At 36.7% G+C, this 25,093-nt stretch overlaps 1 protein-coding gene across 10 annotated transcripts in view; it reads left to right on the forward strand.

The window, feature by feature from the left end:
* The window catches only part of GRM8 (glutamate metabotropic receptor 8), an 824,703-nt gene that overhangs the window by 714,673 nt on the left and 84,937 nt on the right, over window positions 1-25,093 (forward strand). For 9 of the 10 annotated variants that reach the window (XM_017956170.2, XM_017956173.2, XM_031664855.1 and 6 more), the window contains one exon: window positions 9,321-10,256. In XM_017956170.2, coding sequence (XP_017811659.1) covers window positions 9,321-10,256 — 936 coding nt within the window. Of the gene's footprint in view, window positions 1-9,320; window positions 12,170-25,093 lie in introns of those variants that run through there. The other variant, XM_031664854.1, reaches the window with a different exon arrangement.

The raw sequence follows: 25,093 nt of genomic DNA on the forward strand, positions 1-25,093 counted from the left end.
CTGAGGAAAATAAACTTTTAATTAGTGGCTTAGCAAAGCACAGTTCATTACTTGCATGTGTCAGAATCACTAGAGGAAGGAGGGATTCTTTGAAACATGCCAACATAGGGTTCTTTCTCAGACCTATTGAGTTGTAATCTCTAAGAATGAGAAATATGCATTTTAAGTAAACCCTTAAGTGATTCTTAGGAATATAATCTAAAATTTAAAACCCACTTTTTATTTTATATATATATTTTAATTAAAAAGTAAACTTTAATGTCGAAAATGCAAACTTGGGGAAGACAGAAAAGATCACACGCGAGGCTGTCACTTCACACTTGGAAGGTGGCACAGCAGCCGGGCAGAGGTGCTCCTCACTTCCCAGATTGGGTGGCCGGTAAGAGGAAAACCCACTGTTGAAAATAAAAATAAAATCAAACAAATACATAATCATGTACTGTAAAAGTCCATGGAAGAACACTAAAAGGACTAAGGAGGATTGCTAAATGATGGTTGCGCATTGCCTGGGAGTTAGACAGGGACAAGATCATTCGTGGATGTCCATGTAGGCTGCTTTATTGGATTTATGCATGCAGTGAAAGGAAGTGAAACGCTAAAGATGAATGTCAAATCGGAAAACTAGATCCCATCTTTTCATGCATCTTTTGCCCTTACTCTACCATGATCTCTGTTGTCTTTACTGTATCTCAAATCTATCCTATCTTCTTCATCACCACCGCTTAGACACAGTCTGCAAGGTCTTGTTTTGCCTGACATTATGGCAGTATTTCTCTAATCCGTATTCTTGCTTCTCTGCCATCCTCCCTCTGATCTATCACCACAGTGAACTCTCAAAAATTAAAAAAAATAATACTATCATGTCATATATTTGCCCAAAAGTCCTTTAATCACTCACCACAGCTTTAAAAAGAATAAAGTCTGCAAACTTGGTGCTGCTTACAAAGCCTCATTATATGGCCACTGGCTGTCTCGTAGTCATACACACCGTGTTCTAATCATGCCGTATTGCTTACAGTGATTACAATGTGTGTTTGCTTACAGGATTCATCCAACTGAAATGCCTTTCTTTGTCTTCTCCAGTTCCATTTTATCTTTCAAGGCAGTCTTACCTCCCCTGAGAAACTTTTTACCCTGTGCTGATGCTGAAGTGCCCCAGCTCTATGTTCTCCTAGTATCCTTTGCATGACTTTTTAACATCACTTGTAATTTTTGTGATCATTACTGATTAATTGACTTTCTGTCCCATGGACTGTGACTCTATGAAAGAAGAAACTATTCCTTTCTGTATGTACAGCCCCTAGTACAAACCCACATTTATTAGCTGACAAATGAGGCATTTTTGGACTATACTTTATTAATACGAATGCTGACCCTTTAGAGCCTATATTAGTTTTCTAGGGTTGCCACAACAAAGTACCACAGACTGGGTGGCTTAAATAACAGAAATTTATTTTCTCATAGTTATGGAGGCCAGAAGTCCAAGATGTTGGCATAGTTGTTTTTCTCTGAGGCCTCACTCCTTGACTTATAAATGGTTTTCTCCTTGTGCCATTATGTGGCCTTCCCTCTATTCATGCCTGTGTCCTAATTCTGTCTTCTTGTAAAAACATCAGTTATATTGGATAATGTCCCACCCTAGTAATCTTATTTTACTTTAATTATCTCTTTAAAGATTGTATCTCCAAATACAGTCACATTCTGAGATACTGAGGGCTAAGACTTCAACATATGAATTTTGGGAGGTACACAATTCAGCCCATAACAGAATTCCTTAGCACTAGCAAAGTATTTAGTGATTAGAATGCTATGACCTCAAGTAGCTCTTAGCTCCAGGAATCTTTCTTGTATGTACCCTTGTACCTGATAATCTGTATCTAACAAATTTAGATGGTCCTTGAAGAAGCAGCTGACAGAATCCTTACATTTTTCCATGGCCACTGCCATTCCTCAGATTCCTGTCATCATCTTTTGTCTGGAATTCTGCAGCAGCCTCAGCGTGAGTGACCTCTCTAGTCTTGGACTCCTCCAGTCTTCTTTCTACCCTACAGTCCAGAGATTCTAAAACGTGTCTCATCAACTTTGTCCTGGCTATATCCCTATGGAAGATCCCCACTACCTTCAGGATGGCATCCGAACTCCTCTCAATGGCTCACAAGGCCCTTCATGATCTCACATGTACCCTCTTTCCTGGCCTGTTTCTTGCTTCTCCATCCATTGCTTTTATCTACCTTCCTGCTATTCTTAATACTTTTAGTTCCTCCAGTTTGTCAAGGCTTCTTGAGACTATATCTTAGTAATTTTGTTTTTTGCCTGATGTGCTGTTGAGCTCCTCTTCTGTGCCTTGTCTCCTGCACAACCTCCAGACTGCTGTCTGCACTTCCATGAACCTCGTCATCGTGGTTCTGCTGTGTGCTCTTCTAGCAGTTCCATTTCCTCATCCTTCCCTAAGGGAGCCTCGATTGGCCTTTGTTTTTCTCTCTCCTCATCTACATTGTGTCTAGAGGGCAAGAACCATGTCTTGGTCTTGTTAAATTCTCACATTGAACTTTGTGCCTTGAACAAAATGGGCATGCAGTATGTTTTTGTACAGTAATAGAGGACTGAGTCTTATACAGTAATAGAGGACTGAGTCTTAAAAGCAGTTGAAAATATCAACTTAAATAGTCTCCACATTTTTAAAATAACAGCTTTATAGAGATAACTTACATGCCAAAAATGATCTCTTTCAAAGTATGCAATTCAGTGGTTCTTTGTATATTCACAGTGTTGTATATCCATCACCAATATCTAATTTTATATCATTTTCATCATCATCCAAGAAATCCCATACCCTTTAGTGGACATTCTCTATTTCCTTCCTCCCTAGTTCCTGGAATTCAATGGATTTGCCTATTCTGGATATTATATATAAAATAAAAACATGCAATATGTAGTATTTGGTGATTAGCTCCATTCATTTCTTAGTGTAATGTTTTCAAGGTCCATCAATTTTGTAGTAGGTGTCAATACACTATTACTTTTTATTGCTAAGTAATATAGATATACCACATTTGTCTATCCTTTCATCAGTTAATGGACATTTGTGTTGTTTCTGGTTTTCAGGGGTATTATGAATAATGCTGTTATGAACATTTATACACAAATTTTTTGGGGAACATATGTGTTTAACAATCTTTGATATATACCTAGAAGTGGAATTGCTAGCTCATATCGAAACCCTGTGTTTAGCTTTCTAAGGAATTGTCAAATTTTCCAAAGCTACGGTACCATTTTACATTGCCACATCAATGCAAATAATTTCTTCATCAATACTTGCTATTGTCTTTATTTTTTATTATAATAGTCCTGGTTGGTGCTCTGGTTTTGATTTAGATTTCCCCGATAGCTAATAATGTTAGGTATATTTTCATGCACTATTGACCATTTGTATATTTTCTTTAGGAAATGTGTATTCAATTTATTAGCTCATTTGTAATGGAATTATTTGTAATTGAATTATTGGTCTTTTAACTGTTGAATTTTAACAGTTTTTGAAAAATATATTCTGGATACAAGTTCCTTAATAGAGATAATAATGACTTAAAAATATTTTTGCCTGTCCTATGGGTTGTCTTTTAACAGTCTTGGTGGTGTGTCTTGAACCACAAAATTATTTCATATTGATGAAGTGCAATTTATTTTTTTGTTGTTGTTGCTTCTGCTTCTGGTGTCATATCTAAAAAACACTGCCTGACACAAGGTCATAAACATTTACTCCTGTTTTCTTCTAAGAGTTTTTAAGTTTTAGTTGTTGCATTGTGTCTTGGATACTTTTTGAATTAAGTTTTGTATACAGTATGAGGTAGGTGTCTAACTTCATTATATTGCATATGGGTAGGTGTTTATTTCTGGACTCTCTAGTCCACGCCACTAATTTGTTTATTATTATGCCTGTACTATGTTGTCTTGATTATTACATCCTTTGTAGTAAGTTTTAAAATCAGGAAATGTGAATACTCCATCTTTGTTCTTTGCTTTCAAAATGTTGGCTATTCTGGGGTCCTTATATTTCCATATAAATTTTAGGATCAGATTATCAATTTCAGTGAAGGAGCCAGCTGAGATTTTGACTGGGATTGCGTTGAATATGTATGCAGATCAATGTGGGAAGTATCACTATCTTAGCAGTAGTAAATCATCTGATTCATAAACATAGGATTTTTTTTAATCTGTTTATACTTTTTTTTCACTTTTTTCCATGACGTTTTGTAGTTTTTCCTGGATAAGTCTTGTGCTTCTTTTACTAAGTTTATCCCTAGGTATTTTATTTTCAATGTTAATGTAAATGACTTTTTTTTCTTAATTTTATTTTAAATTGTCTTTAAAATAGGAGAAGTCTTTGCACTTTTAAAGGTTATATAGATCTGGAACATTACAGAAAACCAGAATTTCAGCCTGGGGATCATCTCAAGCATATTAAATTTTTGAAAGGACATGGGCCACTTTGAGGAAGAGAAAAATATTGTTTTCTTTGTGGTCACTTAAAGCTGTACGTGACTCTAAGGAAATGCAGAATATCAAGGAATATATATATATAGACACACACAAACACATATATATATATAATACATATAATTATATAATTTTATATTCTGTTATCAAATTAACTGTGCCACATGTACTCATTCATGTGTGAATCATGTGATATGCAAAATACAATATTATATTTTGAAATTTTAAGTACACATGCAGATTGTATGCATTGATAAAGCCTATTGATTACATGAAATTTAATGAGTAATGGTTTAAAGATAATCATTAGTGTCTCTGGAAGTATTTGCACATGCAGTCTTCCATTACATAAGTCAGATATGTTGAGTTTCGAACATCAGGGTGTCAAACTAGTCAACAAAATAATTATTAACACTATGCTTACATATATAGAGCAAGAGGAAACGTGTTAAGAATGGTATGACTAAGTATCAGTTATCTGTAAACATTGTATTTAAAATTTTCCCACATCCTGTATATGGTAAGCACATTAACAAAGATACCACTTGATATTTCGGAAAAACATTGTATTAGAGATATTAGATTCAGAGTTCTGTAATGAATACTGAAAATTATTAATTGTAAGGGGGCTTTTAATTGTTCAACATTCTTGTAATCCTTTCTTCAGGAGTCATTAAAACTATACAGAAGAAAATTATTCCATAAAAATTATATTCTTTTTAAAGAGTTTATAAAACAGTACTCTTAACTGACTTTTCTGAAAAGATGGAAAATTTAAAAATGCAAGCACACTTACCTGGAAACTTTGGTTTCATGATTGTTTGTGTACTTGTCTGCAATAATAACAGGATTTGACAGCAGAAACCAGCTGATGACTTACATTTTCTGAAATGCACTGGATTGAAACCTATTGAATGAATCACTATTGGTAAACATTGTCAAGATAAGAATAGGCCATTGTTTTGTCCCTGGAAGATCTATCTATATAACTATCCTCCATTTGTTATACCATGTATTTTAGACTGAAAACATCTTAACAGAATAATACCAAAGGTGAGGAAGGCAAATTTTAAAAACATATAGTTAAGGCATCTCTTTATACTTATAATGAAAGATGGTATAATTTGTTAATATAGCAATAAACAAAGGTTGAATAATCTTTGTTTATGCTTTGTAACAGTTGTGGAAATTAGGCAGTTTTCATTTACTTTCAAATAGTGTTGGTTTTAATTATCGTTTAGCAACTATGTAAAATAAGTTGTTAGTGTCAAATATTACTGTATTTATAAGATCCTTATTCAAGCATTTGTTATTTGTCCTTTCTTGAAGTGGATACTAGTTGGTTTGCAGACGTTAGCTATGAAATCAATTTACAGTATAGTTTAGCATAAATAGATTCCTTGATGAAAATAAAGTCATGTATATTTAGCATGTATATTTAACATACTTATTAAAACATAACCTGTAAACTATAACATTACAATCTCCTTTATAATAAAAATATCACACATATTGCTTAATTTTTTTTTTTACTTAAAGAAAATTCATAGCTGTTAAAAATTGTGGTATTTTTCATAGTCTTATAACTTTATTTTTCATTTATGAAAAAGGTTTTTTCACTGGTTCAAAACACTAACAATCAAGGAAAAATTCACATTTATCAAGGAAAAATTCACATTTAGCTTATAATGATAAATACTTATCCTATGTAATGAGACTTACCTGGTATAGGTATATTTCTTTTTTAACACGTCTTATGTTCTTCTGAGAAATAATAAATATTGAGAATTAAAGCTTCCGACACGTGGTTAGAGACTCTGACCTTTAAGGTTTCCTGAAGTTTAATGTTTCCAATATATTTTTCTGTTTTTTTTGTTGTTGTTGTTGTTTTGTTTGTTTGTTTGTTTTTTGAGCAGGAACATTATAAATCTATGGAGGTTCCCAACAAAATGCAATTTTGTTTCTACAGTAATTAGCTTTTACATATAACCTTCAAAAACGTATTTTCTTATCTTATAGGAGTCCATTAGGGTATAAAGTTAATTACCGAAGCACTCAGTGGAGCATTTCATTTTTTTCTCAGTGTTTTTTGAAAGAAATCACTGTATGCTTCCATTTACCTTTCTTTCTTCCTGCAATCTTATAAGTAAATAAAATATAGTATTTTTAAGTCATTAAAACCTAATAAGAAACTAGAGGGTTATAGTAGATTACATTTCTTTTGTGGTAAGCTGACAGGATAGATCTAATAGTCTCAAATGCCCTGATGAAGAAAGCATCTACTTTCTCAAGGGCGGATGTCTGAAATTAAAGACACAAAGTCTCTACTCTACCTTGAAGAGATTCCACAGCCCTTTAAAAGTATTGAGCTTGAGGACTACAGTTCTCTGGCCTCAACGATTCACCCCAGATTCAAGAAAGGAAAGCATTCTTAAGTAATCATTCATGAGAACAATTTCAGTCACCTGATTGTCAAAGAGTAAGCCACCATAAGAATGAGGAAGGAATATTGCTAAAGCTACATACTTGGGGCTGTTTTGGAAGTATACAGTAGCTGTCCCTGGGTGTGCCTTCTGGACAGATAACTACACTGATATTAAAATGAAAGTGGCCACCAAGTAGCTAAGTTTAATTTGAGCTGCATTCATTTTCTATTGTTGCAGAACAAATAACTCCAAAATGTAGCAGTTTACTACAATAAACCTCATCTCACAATATTTCTGTAGATCAGAAATTCAGGAACAGCTTAGCTGGGTTTTCCTGGCTCAGGGTTTCTCATGAGGTTGTATTCAAAATGCCATTCAGATGTCACCTGAAGGCTTGACTGGAGCCAGACGATGACTTTCTGGGCATCTCCTTCACACGCATGGGAAGTTGGTGCTTGCTGTGGGCAGGAGGCCTCCATTCTTTCCACAGGGCTGCTAAGAGTATTGATGATGAGTATTGGAGGGAGTTGGCTCTGGAGGTGGAACTTGGACACCAAACCAATCTGAGGGCTGGTTAAAACAGGGACAGGACAGAAGCAGCTTCCCATAAGACATGTCCACCATTGCCATGGCAGTTACAGCCTCTTTCTATGGCAATGACCTGCAACCCAGTAGTTATTACCCTTTTCCTAGAAATTTCTGCATAATCCCCAGAATTGCATAATCTGCAGAACTGCCCTGAGCTGTTGCTCTCTGCCTGTAGGGTAACTCTGCAGGAACGGTCATGGAGCTGTAACACTGCCTGGAACTGGAACACTGCTGCTTGAGTAAAGCTGTTTTCTTCTAACCGCCAGCAGCTTGCCCTTGAATTCTTTCCTGGGTGAAGCCAAGAATTCTGGCAGGCTTGGTCCCACTTTGGGGCTCGTCTGTCCTGCATCAGTGACACTGGAGTGCTTCCGCTCAAGTGAATTATCCAGCAGAGGCAAGGCTGAAACCAAAATGCCTTTTATGACCTGGCCTCAGAAGAGACATACCATCAGTTCTGGAATATACTATTGTTTACACAGACTAGCCCTATTTAAAGTGGGAGGGGGCCACAGGAGCACAGGAATTTTCAGAGGTGAGCTTAGTGGGGGCCATGGTGGAGTAGACTGCCACAGAGTATAGTAATTATTTTGGATTATCAGTAAAGGTGAACTTATGAAAATAAGTTGTTCTTTTTTTCTGAAACATTCCTTCATCTCCCTTTTCTGTGCCTCTTCAGCACCCTCTATTTCCAAATCCCAGTACTTCTAAGCCGTATCCTTATTCCTCAGGGCTCTGCTGTGGTGCCTTTCCTATCCTTTCTCCCTCATGAATTCAACAAATATGTATTGAGGGCAAATTGTATGCCAGTCACTGTTTGTTCACACCAGTGAAAAAATTACTCATTTCATAGAACTTACCTTTTATAGTAGCTGCTTTTCATAGTAAGTGGTCTCCTGTCATCCATAATTTTCAGTTTTGTCCTATTAGCATTCTGCTAAAATTACTGTATGTCTAATAAGAAAAACAAATTCAAGGTAAGAGATCAATGATTGGCACTATCTCTTTCATGAACTGCTTGTATTTCAATAGAATTATTCTATGATTTAACCTGAAAGCATAAGGTTGGATTTTAAGGCCCTGAGGCAGATACTGAGCAAAGTAAGGAAAATCTCATTTGTACTAATTTCCCTGCTTTAAATCACCATAAGGCCACTTTCGTTCGGTAAAAAAACATTGCCATCAACTTATCTCATTCAGTATGGTGTTTTGCACAACATGGAAATGGAAGACTAAGAAAAAAAGGATATTTCAAGCCTAAACAGGGGCACAACACATTCATATAGTTATCTGCATGAACACATGAGGAAAGTCAGAGATTAAAGTAACTCATTTTGCCATTTCCTTTCAAAATTGATGCAGTGTGATTTGAATTTCTCTAAGTATGGTAGAAAGACATGGATCATCTTTTATATATGTTTATATCCTAACCCAGTGTTTCAGGGATTCTGCCATTTATATTTGTGATTAACTCTAAAGCATCTTTCTACAGGGCTTATTTATTTTTGTATTTTATTTTTTTAGTGTTAAAACTGTTTCGACCAATACATCTTTCTCCAGATGTCACATTGGTCAGCATTGAGGAGGTAAATGGAAACTAATGACGCTCATCAAGTTGATGAGGTGAATGATATGTTGGATCCAGTCACTTAACACTTTCATAAAGTCAATATCAGGGGAAAAACCTAGGCTCTTATTATGGTAAACTGTATTTGTACTGTCAGCATTCTGTGATTTATTACAAACCCGTGGCTAGGATTAGGATATTATAAATGGGGGAAAAATGGAAGGCTCATTAATTTTTTATACCCACAGGTGGAACACATGCAGTGGGCTCATAGAGAACATACTCACCCGGCGTCTGTCTGCAGCCTGCCGTGTAAGCCGGGGGAGAGGAAGAAAACGGTGAAAGGGGTCCCTTGCTGCTGGCACTGTGAACGCTGTGAAGGTTACAACTACCAGGTGGATGAGCTGTCCTGTGAACTTTGCCCTCTGGATCAGAGACCCAACATCAACCGCACAGGCTGCCAGCTTATCCCCATCATCAAATTGGAGTGGCATTCTCCCTGGGCTGTGGTGCCTGTGTTTGTTGCAATATTGGGAATCATCGCCACCACCTTTGTGATCGTGACCTTTGTCCGCTATAATGACACGCCTATCGTGAGGGCTTCAGGACGCGAACTTAGTTACGTGCTCCTAACAGGGATTTTTCTCTGTTATTCAATCACCTTTTTAATGATTGCAGCACCAGATACAATCATATGCTCCTTCCGACGAATCTTCCTAGGACTTGGCATGTGTTTCAGCTATGCAGCCCTTCTGACCAAAACAAACCGTATCCATCGAATATTTGAGCAGGGGAAGAAATCTGTCACAGCGCCCAAGTTTATTAGTCCAGCATCTCAGCTGGTGATCACCTTCAGCCTCATCTCCGTCCAGCTCCTTGGAGTGTTTGTCTGGTTTGTTGTGGATCCCCCCCACATCATCATTGACTATGGAGAGCAGCGGACACTAGATCCAGAGAAGGCCAGGGGAGTGCTCAAGTGTGACATTTCTGATCTCTCACTCATTTGTTCACTTGGATACAGTATCCTCTTGATGGTCACTTGTACTGTTTATGCCATTAAAACGAGAGGTGTCCCAGAGACTTTCAACGAAGCCAAACCTATTGGATTTACCATGTATACCACCTGTATCATTTGGTTAGCTTTCATCCCCATCTTTTTTGGTACAGCCCAGTCAGCAGAAAAGGTAAGTGGCAGAAAATGCACTTGACAACTTTTTCCTGGATTGAACATCTTCTTTTAGGATGCTTTTCCTCCTTTTATTTGGTTCACTTATATTCTCTCAAGATGCTTCAGTCTGTGCTATTCTTAGTGTGTGTGTGTATGTGTATATATATATATCCATCCATCAAGGTCACATTGCTTTGAATTTGTGTTGACAAAGCCTGATTTTCCATGAAAAATACTTTAATGTGTCCTCCTTGGCAAGGTTGAAGATTGACAGGGCTCACATCACTTTCTGAGTCTCCCTTCCCAGCTCTGCTATCTGCTAACATCACTGTTCTTTTCCAAATGTTAATTAAAAGAGGGAGGAAGAAAGGGCAGACATGGTTCGCAGGGGTGAGCTGTCCCTGAGATATGCCACTGCATGACAAATGCCTTCTTTTCTGTTCTAATGTAACTCTGGGATAAAGCCATTGCTTGGTAATTATGATGATTTTAGCCATGGAAGCAGAGTTTATAGTGAAATAATCACACACACATGCAAGCACTGAATGGCTTTGTTCAGTTTGAACCATCTTACTATTTCTTCTCAGTCCCCATTCTTGTTGCTTTTTCATATGTGGAAGTTGATGATGAGGGTAAAAAAAGCAACCATGGACAATTATATAAAGCAGCTTATACATTTTAGAAGGCAAAGATCAATGGACTCCCCCAACGTAATTTCTTTTGTCACTAATCTCTTGTTAATGCTTTCCACATAAAATACTGCTGGTAAAGAATATCTGTATAGGAAGGGAGTGTTTGCTGAGTTGGATGTTGTAGTTCTATGTACAGAAAAGCAGAGAACTCAGGTGAACTCTGAATTCCACGGTTTCGGTAGTGGGATGGAGGTAAACCAGCTTGAAACACAGGAGAATGCTGTCTTTCTGTAATGACAGCCCTTCTGCCCTGACGGGCGTGTGAGAGAGTTCTTTCAGAGTGAGGACTTGATTGTTCCATCCTGTGCCACCAGAGATTGTGAGAAAAATGAAACATCTTGGGGTAATTACATTCCCCAGGCTACAGCATTCCAAGGAGGTTCTGCATGACCCAGCAGAAAATCCCAGCAAATTCACAGAAAATTTCCACAACAACGGGACAGAAAGCTCATTAGTATGAGTATTCATCCCTTCCTCAATCAATGTGGCCTTCAACTATTTTTGGACAAATAATGTACTTCAGCAAACTTGCTGCTGAAGAGAATAAACTTCTGATTCTATTAAATACGTTTTTTGAAGGAAAAATATAAAAAATAACCATTTTCTCTCAGAACAGTAACACTGCAGAGTTGTAGATGCCCCCTGAGGAGCAGTGATGAAGATGATAAGAAATTCACAGTGAAAGGGACACATGAATATGCCAGAGGGTGGAGGTTGCCCTGTGTTGCTGAGACTGTGGGAGTTGTTCATTCACTTGAAAACCTGGGGGTTATGTGTAATTTTATGGCTATCTATATAGCTATGCCTATGCAGACATGATTGAGTGTGGCTAGCAAAATTCCTTTTTCTTTCTTAGCTTTCTTAAATCAAACTAAATCTAAGAAGCACTCGGAAAGACACATTATAAAATATGTTAATGTATTCGTTTTGTATGTATAATATAGTTGAATGTAAAAAAGACTAAAGAAATCAATTAAGAAATGCTAACTCTAGGAATTTTGAGAATATTTTAGAGTCCACAAATTATTTAGTCATGGAAATGACGAATTCAGATTAGCTCTACATCAACGGCTATCACGTTATAAATAACTAAGATTTTGGTACTGAAGTACTTCATAAAATTATGTGTTACCCTAAATCTACATCTGAAAATTTGCTACCTGCTATTCTCTGTCCAAGTTTCTTTTATTATTCAAGACAATACATAAAATTATTGACAAGTCTAGACAACATAGCAAGACCCTATCTCTACAATAATAAAAATAAAAAATTAGCCAGGTATGGTGTCGTGCACCTGCATTTCCTAGCTATTCAGGAGGCTAAGGCAGCAGGGATGGCTTGAGCCCAGGAGTTCAAGGCTATAGTGAGCTAGGATCATGCCACTGCACTACAGGCTGGGCAGCAGAGTGAGACCTGGTCTCTACCAAAAAACAAAAAAATGCTTGAGAATGTTTACGTTTTCACATTGAGTAAATTATTGACATGAATATTAAAAATGAACAAAACTTGTATGTCTCTACAAGAAGGCTTTAAATATGTTGTATTGACCTTGGAGGGCCAAAGAGCTGGTCAGTCCTCCATTTTCATTTGTATTGTTCAGACAGTCAGCCCCATGTTGTCAGCTTGAAGTGTTTACTACAGCTAGCCAGCGCACACATCCATTAACCCAGCAGCTCCTTATTGAGCATTGTGTCCGTCATTGAGCTAATTATTGAGCCCATGTCAGTCGGCTTCTCTGAGCCTCCTTTGCAAGGCTCAGTCTGGCTCCTAGCTCCTGATGCCTGCCAGCACCAGCAAGGTGCCAGGCTCAAAGTCAGAAAAGGATCAGGCTCAAGGGCAGGAGAAGATGGTGAGGGGTCAGATCTGTGATGAGAAAGCAAACAATAGAACTGTGCATTCTGTGACTGCATTGGTGACACCGAATTTACAACTTACGGAAGAGCAAAATGTCTTCCAGTATGCATTTAATTGTTTCTTCTCAGAATAACGTCAGAGAATGCATCGAACCATACTGGTCTCTCTGAAATTACAAGAAGCAGGAATAACAACTTAGTTGAAAAGTTTAGACAGATGTTTTGGGAAACGTTTGGGTAAAATCAAGTTATAAAGGGACACTTGTAGCAATTATGAAAACAGACAGCTTTCTGAAGTATCTTTATTCAATGATATATCATTTAACTTCCCCACATTCCTTTGTCCTCTGTTTTTGAAATCAAGATGAATCATTTTTCCCAATAGATTTTAATAACATCATTTGTAAGTACTGCTGAATTCAACTAAATTATGGTATAAAGGCACCTTTTGTTTCCCTATAGGAAAGTGGTGTGAAGGAAGGGTAGACCACTGAGGCATAGCCATACAATAACACAAACTCATATAATTGTACTGAAAAGAGAAAAAAATTAAAATGTAATTGACTTAACAGTCAGGAGAAGTATCCTTAGGGATGGTAAGGGGCTGTAAGGATGGCAGAAATCTCTAAAACACATATTTTATCATCCTTAATTGGGCTCATAAAATCGAGACAATCAGACAAGGGTTACGACACTGTCAACCTCCAGTGAGCACTGTGCGTCATCTAGAGCATTCGATGGAAACAAAACAAAACACCCTCAAAGTGGAACAGAAAATAAAACTCAAAAAGGCAAGAAAAGAAAAGAAAAGAAGAAACCTCCAATAAATCTCAAACCAGCTTTTCTTCCAGTGGCCTCAGGATGCATAGCAACTTAAGTCAGAAACCTGGGTGTCACCTTAGACTCCACCCTCTACTCACTCCTGCGCCTTTATTTCCTCTTCTCACTTTTAAAAGTCATCGTTCTCAATCTGTGGCCAATAAGCAATGTCTGAATGAATATGTCTCTTAACATACAGCTCTTCTTATAGTCCATTCTCAATAAATGCCTATTCAATGAGTTAATATTAATGATATAATAATATAAAGGCATATTTGTGATTTAAGTTAGACTACAGCACAATGGGAATCTTCTGTATGCATCTTATTGTAATCTCCATTATAACAATTTTTTTTTCTGAAAAAAAAGATTTCCCATTTAATGATGGGTCATGTATATTTTTTCCTAAAAATTTGTCATTGTCACTTATTCTCATATAGGGCTACTACATGTTTAAAGAGAAGAACAAGAAAGAATTATTATAGTTGTCCTTTGTTTCATCCATAATTCACAAAGCAAAGGAGAACTGATGCAACTATTGAGATACTTTTGCCATATCACCCCTCTTGTTCTTTTTCTGTATTTATCTACTTTAGGGGCAGAAGAGTGTAGGGCTACACAGGTGGGCCAGTGGAGTAGGAAAGAGCATAAGCTCCTGAACATGAAATCTTGGGTTCAAATCCTGTGTCTGCTAAATCGCTGAGAACACATGGGCAAGTGCCTATGTATCTATAGGTGGTAATGAGTTCCCCCCGGACAATACAAATTCCAATACAAAGCAATGTAAAGCAACCCCCTGCCATCGCACCCAGCCCTGTTCTCGAGCTAGAGAAAACTTGAGTTCATATATTCTGGGGAAAAGCAGGAAGAAGGTCGATTATTTAAAAGAAACATACATACACACACACAACTTCTTTTGTCTCTGTATGGTGTGTTTTTTGTACTAATAGATACCTCATATTTGTTTTGCTGAAAGTTACATGACAGGAGTCATGAAAAGTGTTTCATGCACATAATAGGCAGTGAATAAATGTTGGCTATCATTATCATTAGGCTGTTACCCATGCACTCAGCATAATATTGAGTCTGTAATAGGGTCTTTAAAAACTATTTGTTTAATGACTGAATATATTCAAATGAATAGAGTAGGAGGATGTGATTTGATTTATCCAAGTAATTGTCTCAATTTCTTCTGCCAGGTAGATCATAGCTGAGCAGACTGCCAGCTGAACTGAAAGTGTTTTCTTACTTCTTTTTCTTTTTTTTTCTTTTTTCTTTTTTTTTTTTTTTTGAGATGGAGTCTTGCTCTGTCGCCAGGCTGGAGTATAGTGGCACTATCTTGGCTCACTGCAACCTCTGCCTCCCAGGTTCAAGTGATTCTCCTGCCTCAGCCTCCCAAGTAACTGGGACTATAGGCACACACCACCACTCCCAGCTAATGTTTGTATTTTTAGTAGAGATGGCGTTTCACCATGTTGGCCAGGATGATCTCGATCTCTTGACCTCATGATCCACCCATCTCAGCCTCCCAAAATGCTAGGATTACACGCATGAGCCAGTGCACCCAGCCTGAAAGTGTTTTCTTAAACATAGAGCCTTGCCCGAAGAGTAGATCTTACAGATTACAGCAGTTAAAGAGGGCTGTGAGGGAGAGAAGAATCTGGAGCATTTGGAGACAGGACAGAGTTGTTCCTGAGGCATTGTGTACCTGCCTTCAAATATTTAGACGACGATACTGGAAGAAAAAATAAATATCATCAGAAAGCAGTTGCTGAAATCTTTGTATTATAATTTGAAATGTGAATAACTCTAATAAAAGTTTTGAGAGGTAGTTTGGAGATCAGTAATAAAATTCCTGCTCTAAGGAATAGTCCAGATGAGAAAAGAACAGCCTGAAAATCCTGCGGAAAGAGTGTCAATAACCTGGACAACGATGGAAGAGATTTGCAGAATAGATCAAACCAGAGGAAAATTTTCAGCCGTACCTTGTCTCCTGACATTTCTCCATTTCCTTAAAGGAGGGCAGTAGAAATGATTATCAGTATCCACATTGCATGTTTGCAATAATTAAATATTGCATATAACTATCTTAGGCTACCCGTTGGTAAACTATATACCATTTTCTTTCCCCCCTGCCTTTTTTTTTTTGAGATGAAGTCTCACTCTGTTGCCCAGGCTGGAGTACAGTGGCGCCATCTTGGCTCACTGCAAACTCTGCCTCCTAGGTTCAAGCGATTCTCTTGCCTCAGCCTCTCAAGTAGCTAGGATTACAAGTATGCACCACCACACCCAGCTAATTTTGTATTTTGTATTTTTAGTAGAGACGGGGTTTCACCATGTTGGCCAGGCTGGTCTCGAACTCCTGACCTTAAGTGATCCACCCGCCTTGGCCTCCCAAAGTGCTGGGATTACAAGCATGAGCCACTGCACCCAGCCAACTATATACCATTTTATTTCCTTGTCAGTTCACAGTCATTTGAAGCAGATCCTTTTGAGCTGTGCCACATTACGGAACTATTTAATGTATTGTGGTCAATTTTTTTGTGGACAAGATCGATTATATGAGACTGTTGCAATCTGCTCTGGAAGGGGGAAGTAAATTTTCAAAAAATTGGAAAAGAAAGCGTGTATGTGGCCTCATTTATGCTCTTAGTTTAAATGATATGCTTGTGAAGATTCAGAGGAAACATGGAATTCTCATGTAGAGCACATGCAGGCAGGACTGCCGAGTAGCTCTCCTAGGGAATGCTGCCTTATATAAGTTTTTGTTTTCATTTTTTTTTTCTGATTGTGCTACATATTATTCCTGCAGAAAATTACCAACTTTAACATTTAGAGGAATTCTTTTGAGGGAAGCCATCTTACTTCATAGCACAAAGAAATATTTGCTCAATGAATCTTTTTAGATTACACCTCCTACTTTTGGGGGTTCTGAGGAAGCTGTGGGGCCGAAGATTACTTAATTTAAGTGCTTATTATTAGTGGCATTGTGGTATTTTTACACTCAGTTTTCAATTGAAATTGAGTTCACAAAGAGTTTGAATTCTCCGCCCAGTTACAACAGTTTATGCAACTAGACCATTAGATACACAGCCTGGGAACTTACAGCTAGAGCTAACACATCGAAATGGTTCAACTTTCTGAATATGATTGAAAAATCCTGAGGTACTAGATTTGATTAAGACTGAAATGTAAATATTTTCAGAGTCATAGTGACCATGACTTTATGTTAAAATGCTTTAGGAGAATATCATGTACACAAACCTAACCTTTTCTATACAGACAGAATCTTAATGACACCCAGGACTGTTGATAATGCAGAATGTAGTGACTGATTTACTTATTATGATTTTGTAGGACATTTTTTATGCTTCAGTAGATGCTTGTATCTCATGGAACATACAGGGTGCCAGGAAGAACAGATTGCAAGCAAACAGTTCCTTTTGGCTGTAACCACATATATATATATATATATATATATATATATATATATATATATATTTATGTTGGGAAATGTAAAAGAAAAATCTAAATGTGGTATCATATGGGTTAGTACCACCTACCTTAAAGTGTAGAAAAAATATTTAACCAAATATTAATATATATTCTGGGCTATCTAAAATAAATTTGAAACAGATTTATTTGAATAATTAAAAGAAATATATAAAAAGAAATTTAATCTGGTTTCTGGTTCAAGATAATGGCTGGCACAAAGACACTTGTATGTCCTCCATCTAAGGTAACAAATGACAAAAATAATGAGATTTAAAAAAAGAAAGAAGACTAAGAGGAAGGGAGAAAGAGAAGGAGAGAGAATGAGAGGAAGCCATTATATTGTTAGAACCAACATTTGGTAAAAATGAGAAAGTCTTGAAAAATACAAGCCAGTTGGGTCTGATTTATGGAGAAATTCAAAGAAGGGAAGCACAACCCAAGATGCATAAGTGGTTCTTACTATAAAAGTCCCAAATAATTTCCAAACCTAAAGTCAACATAAAGGCCTGCACCAGACATCAGAGTGACCATCAGGGAAATATTTAAAGAACTGCATTTCAGGAGATCTGGACCAGTTGGGCTCCTCCTTACTTCCCCTTTCTGTTCCAACCTTAATGTAGCAAGAGTGCAAGTTAAAGAACTCTAAAGAATGGGAATTATGTGAGGACAGAGGACTTCTGTACATAGAAGGCGCTGAAAGAGAAAGGGCCGAATTGGAAGTGATTTTGTTTCAGATATGACCGGGGGAACAGGAAATACAGTCCTACCTAGGATAAAAATATAAGTTTCTCAATTCTTAGAACAGGTTTCGCCTGCAGTAAGTTCCAGGCTGCTCGTTTGCCAATATCCATGCATCTTTAAGAGGAGTGAGCCAGGTAAAACAATCACTAAACTCACAAGTTCATAGTCAGCCCTCTCAAACAAAGAAAACAGGCCCCACCAGTAATCTTTGTCATGCAGCCTGGTCCTCCTATTATAATTCTACATCAACAGCTAAGGATGGCAGGATGACTGCAGAAAACCCAGAGCAGAATTTTAAAAGACTAAAAAAGAAACAAATAAAACAACATTAACTGACTGAAAAAAAAAATCCCACAGGTAATTCAGGAAATATAAGAAAATGTTTTTTAAAAAACACAGTTTTAACTAGCATTTTAAGAGTGAATCAAGAAAATATGGAACACATACCCATACACACACATGCAAGTGGCCATGGAAAGTATCAGTCAGGGAATAAGAATATTATCCTGGAAATTAAAATTATGAATGTGAAAATAAAGAGCTGAACAGATGTGCTGAAACATAGAACCAGAGCAGAGATCTAGAGGGCAAAACAAAAGTCAGAACCAGAAAGAAAAGTGAAAAAAAAGGAAAACATGAGGAAAAGTGAAGACATGTTGAGCATAAATGCAAGATCCCAATATATATCTAATAAAAATCCTAGAAGAGGAAGCAGAGACAAAGAATGGATGTAATCTAAATACAAAAACAAGACAGAAGGAAGGTTTCACAACCGAAGAAAGAAAATTCTTAAAATTGAAAAAATGGGGCCGGGCGCGGTGGCTCAAGCCTGTAATCCCAGCACTTTGGGAGGCCGAGATCGGCGCTGATCACGCAGGTCAGGATCAAGACTATCCTACCGCATTAACGTGAAACCTCGCCTCTACTAAAAAATACAGAAAACGCCAGGCGCCGGTGGCTCAAGCCTGTAATCCCAGCACTTTGGGAGGCCGACGGGCGGATCACGAGGTCAGGAGATCGAGACCATCCTGGCCGACACAGTGAAACCCGGCTCTCTACTAAAAAATACAGAAAACTAGCCGGGCGAGGTGGCGGACGCCTGTAGTCCCAGCTACTCCTCGGGAGACTGAGGCAGGAGAATGGCGTGAACCCGGGAGGCGGAGCTTGCAGTGAGCTGAGATCTGGCCACTGCACTCCAGCCTGGGCAGCAGAGCGAGACTCCGTCTCAAAAAAAAAAAAAAAAAAAAAAATTGAAAAAATGGAAAGGGTCAAGCATCTTAGTAAATTTTCACTAATTGACAGAAAATTCCAGGAACTTTTAGAAGGGAAGAAAAGAGACCTACAAAGAATGAACATCATATCTCATGTGCCTCCTTGAAGTCTAAACAGAATTGAGCAAAGTCTTTCTTGAGGGAAGAGTGTTTTAAGCTTAAAATTGTATAGCCAACCAAACTATCAATCAGTGTTAGTCTAAAAATGTAAATGGCCCAGAAAATCTGGTGCCTACATATCTACCTATGAATTATCCTAGGTTTAACACAACAAAACAAAAAAGGGCATGTCAGATATGAGACGGTAAGGCAGTGGCAATCACATATGATTTAGAAGGATTTTTTTTTTTTTTAACTTGAGAAAGGATAAGACCCTGGTGGTGAATATATCCTCTATATATTCATATGTATCCATAATCCTTTAAAAGCCAGGATTTTAAAAATTATGCTTACTCCTTTTCTGAAAGTCCAGTTATGCTACTTAAATGAATCTGAACAGAATAATATTTAGTAGCCATAATATAGTAATTGCTTTTTGAATTGGTATTGTATTGTTAGAAGGAATCTAGAAACAAAATAAAGAAGTAGTAATTTATCTACTAATGTGAGTAATGTAAATATTATACAAATATTATACAAAGTAATGTAAATATACAAACAAATATACAAACAAATATTATCTAATGTGAGTATTGTAAATATTACACAAACTCTGTAAATTAAAAATAGTAATATAACTTTAAAAAATTGAGGGGTCTGGCCAGGCATGGTGGCTCATACCTGTAATCCTAGCACTTTGGGAGGCTGAGGCAGGCAGATCCCTGAGGCCAGGAGTTCTAGACCAGCCTGGCCAACCTGGCGATACCCTATCTCTACTAAAAATACAAAAATTAGCCAGGCATGGTGGCAGGTGCCTGTAATCGCACCTACTCTGAAGCCTGAGGCAGGAGAATCACTTGAACCCGGGAGACAGAGGCTGCAGTGAACTGAGATTGTGCCCACTGCACTCCAGCCTGGGTGATAGAGTGAGACTCTGTTTAAAAAAAAAAAAAAAATTGAGAGGTCTGTGAAATGCGACAATAGAGAGGGGACTTGTGCAAACACTAAATCACTTGTCTTTTTCTGTGAGTAGCCAATAGATACAATCTAAAATTGGTAACTCAAGAGATATGAGTGCATTCTTTACACAACAGGAAAAACAAAACAAAACAAAAAACATTCAAACTCATTAATTCTATAGAATGGGATCAGGAGATGGGAGATTATTCAAGTATAAATCATTGCATACAGAATAATTTAAGTGAAAGTCTCAAGAAAAACTTTTCCAAGGCAACATAAAGGTATGTTTTCATATTAGGGGCTTTTGATATATAATAAATTTTTAAAGAAAAATCTTTTAGATGCAGAAATGGATTAATGATTTTGAATTTGCAAAATGACTCAAAATCTTTGGTTGACACAAATCATTTTTGAATGTCCTCTTCTTTAGGTTTAATATAATTGCTAAATAAATACTTTTCAATGGCCAAAATTTAAGTGTTAGCTTATAGCTGGTGATAGCATTTCATCAAAAATATTTATTAAATGTTTGCTTTATGCAAAAACCTTTGTGTGGTATTCAGAAAAATGCAAAAATGAGTAAGAAGTCATCAGATTTTTAAGGGTCAAGTCAGGGCGATAATACTAAGCGCAGAGGTGACTGGTCAAGGCAGAGTAAGATAATGGAGGTGAAGTTCACAGTATGAGGTCTTGGGACCAAGGATGGTGAACGGACGAAGACAGTCTCCATGAAGGAAGTGGGAATTTAAAAAGGCCTGAAAGAGAGAAAGAAACAGATGCAAACAGCCTTCTAGACAATAGGAACAGTGGGTTTACACTTTCAGAAAAGGGAAAGTCGGGTATTGTTTGTAAAACCTGTGACCAAAAATCTGTTTTAAATTTAGGATAGCCACAGGGAGAACTGGGAGGCCGCGTATTCGTTTTTTCCTTGTTAATAGCATACTTTTTCCACTGAAAAAGTATTTTCCAGTGTGGGTGAAAAACTATGTGATTACTATAAAATAAGGATAGTCAGATAATTGGGAGTCATTTTATGAAGGGATTTAAGCCAAGTTGATACTTCATTTGCTAGGGATTTGTGTATATTTAATCTTTTTGAGCATGAATATGTTCTCGGTACCATTATATTTTGTGAAATGTCTGCCAGTGGAAAGTCTGAAGAATTGCAGGGGATATGGATAAGAAAAAATACAACAACAAGTTTGTTGAGGAAATCCAGGCAAGAAATATTGGTGGCTTGACATGTGGCGGTGGAAGTGGAAAGAAGAGGACTCATTTCAAGTTGAATTAGGAACAGAAGACAATGGAAAATGAGATGTTTGCAGTTTATGGCATGTAATTGTGCTTGTAATGTGCAACGTCCTTTGGGACTGCTACAAAGGTTCTACCCAATTGGACTTGAAGGAAGAGCCATAGCTTTCCCTCTAGTCTGGACTAAAAGAGCAATCCATTTTTTAAGTGGCTAATGACTGCATCTAGACAAGCATGGAGAAGAATATTTGGGCTCAAAATAGTGAAAATTGGATAAACATCAATTTGTGTGGATAAAAGCAAAAGTAAAGATACACAGCATGAATATCTGGTAGATTATGATTTTGAGTAAACAAATCTGCTAAATAATGTGGAAACAAATTTTGATAGTTGAAATAAAAGGCACACTCTTTAGAAATAAAAGCCAATTTACTTTTAAATTGATGCATCAAATTTAAATATATAATCACCAGTTTATTATATAAATTTGAAAGTTAAGTGGATTTTATATTCCAATGTGCTTGGGCAAATTTTAGAGTAATCTTTATTTTTGCTACTTGTCATGGTCATGACCAAATTCACTAAATATTTTTTTCTTTACCACAACTCAGTTTTGTGTAATTTTGAGTGCCTTGCATATAAAATCAGAATTAGTATTTTCAATTATTCTGTTGTTTTTCTTTAAAATCATTTTTAAAAGTAATATATTGAGTCCATAAGGTAATCCGCAGGGTTCTGTATTTTGGCAGTGTTTTGAATCCTGTTAACAGGGACTAGTTTTAAACCAATCAAATAGCATCCACACTAATTATAGGTTTTTGTGGAATTTTAAAAAAGGAATTAAGGTTACCATTTTGAAAATAAAATTAGTTCAAAAATTACAATCAGTTGAATGTTTTCACCTTGGAATTTTAGACTCTCTATGTTATTTGTTAAGTCAAGTGTATCTTGGGAAAAATACCAAGAAATATATTTTCCTTTGTCTGTTGGCTTAAATCCTATAGAATACAGCTTCCTCTATAACCATTTTGAATATATACTAAGACTCAAATTGCACACGCATATGTACTTATAGCTTCTGTAGAAGATTTCATGTTCTCAGATAAGATTAAATGTCATATGTTTCTCCTGGCAACTGTTTTCTCCAAAATCTTCATCTACTCAAATTGAATTGAATTGAAAATAGTATTGGTAGATTGTGAGCCTGTCATAAACCCTTAAAGTGTTTACATCAGCAGGCAGCTTATCACTGCAGTGCTGTCCTTTCTTCAACAAAACATTTTCCCCATGCTAAAATGTCCAATCAAATAGCAATTTATCAAACACTTGGTTACACTGCCTATTTATTGTTAAAAACCAACAATAACAAGCACAAAATAATTACATTCGAAATGCAAAAGAAGAATATGTGTAGAAGATGGCAAGAAGACTGACAATGAGTAGAGGCAGTCCCTACCATAGGATTATAATGTACATGTCTCCAAAGAAGGCCCTCAAATTACTTATTTCCACGTGTCTTATTATTTTATATAGTTTGTATGTATAGCGCAGGCATAGATTGGTGATTGCTAATGATATGTCCTCATTTTGTATCTTCCCCTCCCCTGCACTCTGGGAAACCACATTGCTTTGAATCTTTTTGTTTCTTTGTCTTCTTTATCTCATCTTCCTTCTGTTCAAGTTGCCCCTGATTTTGGCCTTTCTCCCAGACACTATTCCCTTGACGTTCTCATCATTCACATATCTCCTGCTAGAAAAGCTGCATTCATGCTTTCCTCACTGCTTTCGTAATCTCTGCCCTTTTACATGTTCAAAAATGTGAACTAAAACAATCCAAAACTGGGATCGGAAAGCAATCCAAAACCCAAGTTGTGAAATTAAACTATGTAAAACCCCAAATGTGTCATATTTAAAATGGTCACTATTCATTGAATGTCTCCCATCGTGCCAAAAACCAGGTAATATTATTTATATTTAAACCATTTTCTTTTCTTAAACTTCTTTTTAGAATAATAAAAACTTCTTTTTAGAAGTTTAGAGAAAAGAAGTTAAACTTCTTTTTAGACTTCTCTTCTTTTTTCCCCTGTTTAGACTCTGTCAACAAATTACAGTGTTTGTTTGAAATTTCTCCTAGATCTATGTTTTCCTTTCTCATTTCCAAGGTCAAATCTCCCTTTGTCCATAGGCCTTAGGCTTAAAACCTACTGTATGTTTTTCTGTTATGCTCAGTGTCTATTTTATTTCCTCCTTTCCATATCAACATTGTCTCTGTCTTTCAGAGATCCAGACTTGGAAGTTGACACCGACTTCTCTTCTTTTTACCCTGTTTAGACTCTGTCAACAAATTATAGTGTTTGTTTGAAATTTCTCCTAGATCTATTTTTTTCCTTCTCACTTCCAAGGTCAAGTCTCTAGTTCACAGGGTGAACCCTGTTGAATTGTAAGATGATCTTATTTCAGAAAAAAATTTGCCAGCTACATAAACACTGATCACCGTACTCGAAAGTGACTTCCAGATTTTTGCCATAAAGTTACTGCACAATACTTCTTGTTTGCCACTTCTTTTAGATGAGATCAGGTACGTTCAGGGTGATATGGCCATATACTGCCACTTCTTTTGTAGTTACTCAATCAGTCCATTATTGTTTTAGCACCATCACTCTGCTGAATACTAACAGCACTGTTTGAGGCAGAAGTGGCCTGCCATCATGGAGCTTGAATTCTGTAGAAAAGACTTTTTTAAAGGGATAATTATAAAATTAGTTACTCAGTAAAAATTGCTATGTGTGCTCTCAATGGTGCTATTAATGGTTCTTAAAGTAAAATTAATTCCTATTGATCATTAGCTCAAATATAAATTTTCCAAACTTTGTCTTTGTTAATACCACTTTCATTTTGTTATACCACTCTTCATTTCAGTGAAACCAATTTTCTTATGAAATCAACTAATCCATGAAATCTTCCCTAACCATTAATACAAGTTCTGAACACATATGTGCTCTATCTGGATGTCCATTGTTTTACATTTCCAGATTTTTGTTCTGTGTTGTTCTTCAGTTATTTATGCAACTATGGTTGTATTTCCATTCAGTGATTCCTCAGGAACAGATCATTATAATTCTTGTGCATTCTTCCCAAATCTCACTTCTTGCCAGCCCTGCAATCAAAGTGCCTTGCAACTAGTTTTCAAGTACAAGGTTTTTGTTGAAATTGATAAAAAGCAAAGAAAAAAGGACAAACATTTTAAGCCAATTCTGAGTTAATGTGTTCCAAAAAGTGAGTTAAAGTTAAAAGTAAAGGAAATGATTGGCCTGACAGACAAGAAATTGAGATTCTTGTCTCATTAACATCTCTGTGGCCCTGATTAAGGAAGTTATCTTCTCTGAATCTTTGTCCTCTTACCTCAAGTAAGATGAGAACTTGACTAGGTAGTCTCTAAGGGTCTGTTTAATTCTAAGATGCTCTTATTTTAGAAAAAAAATACCAGCTACATAAGAAATGGTCAACTACTCAGAGGCATGACCTAATTTTTAAGCAAATGCACATGAAGATTATTATGCATATTCAGTGAGGGATGCAAATGAATGCAGGAAGCATTTTAGAAGATAAATGTACTCAAGGTGGATTATTGGTCTCATAAACCTTAATCAAGTACATTCACATCAACATCGC

The sequence above is a fragment of the Papio anubis genome, chromosome 4, assembly GCF_008728515.1.
Source record: "Papio anubis isolate 15944 chromosome 4, Panubis1.0, whole genome shotgun sequence".
Taxonomy (NCBI): Eukaryota; Metazoa; Chordata; class Mammalia; order Primates; family Cercopithecidae; genus Papio; species Papio anubis.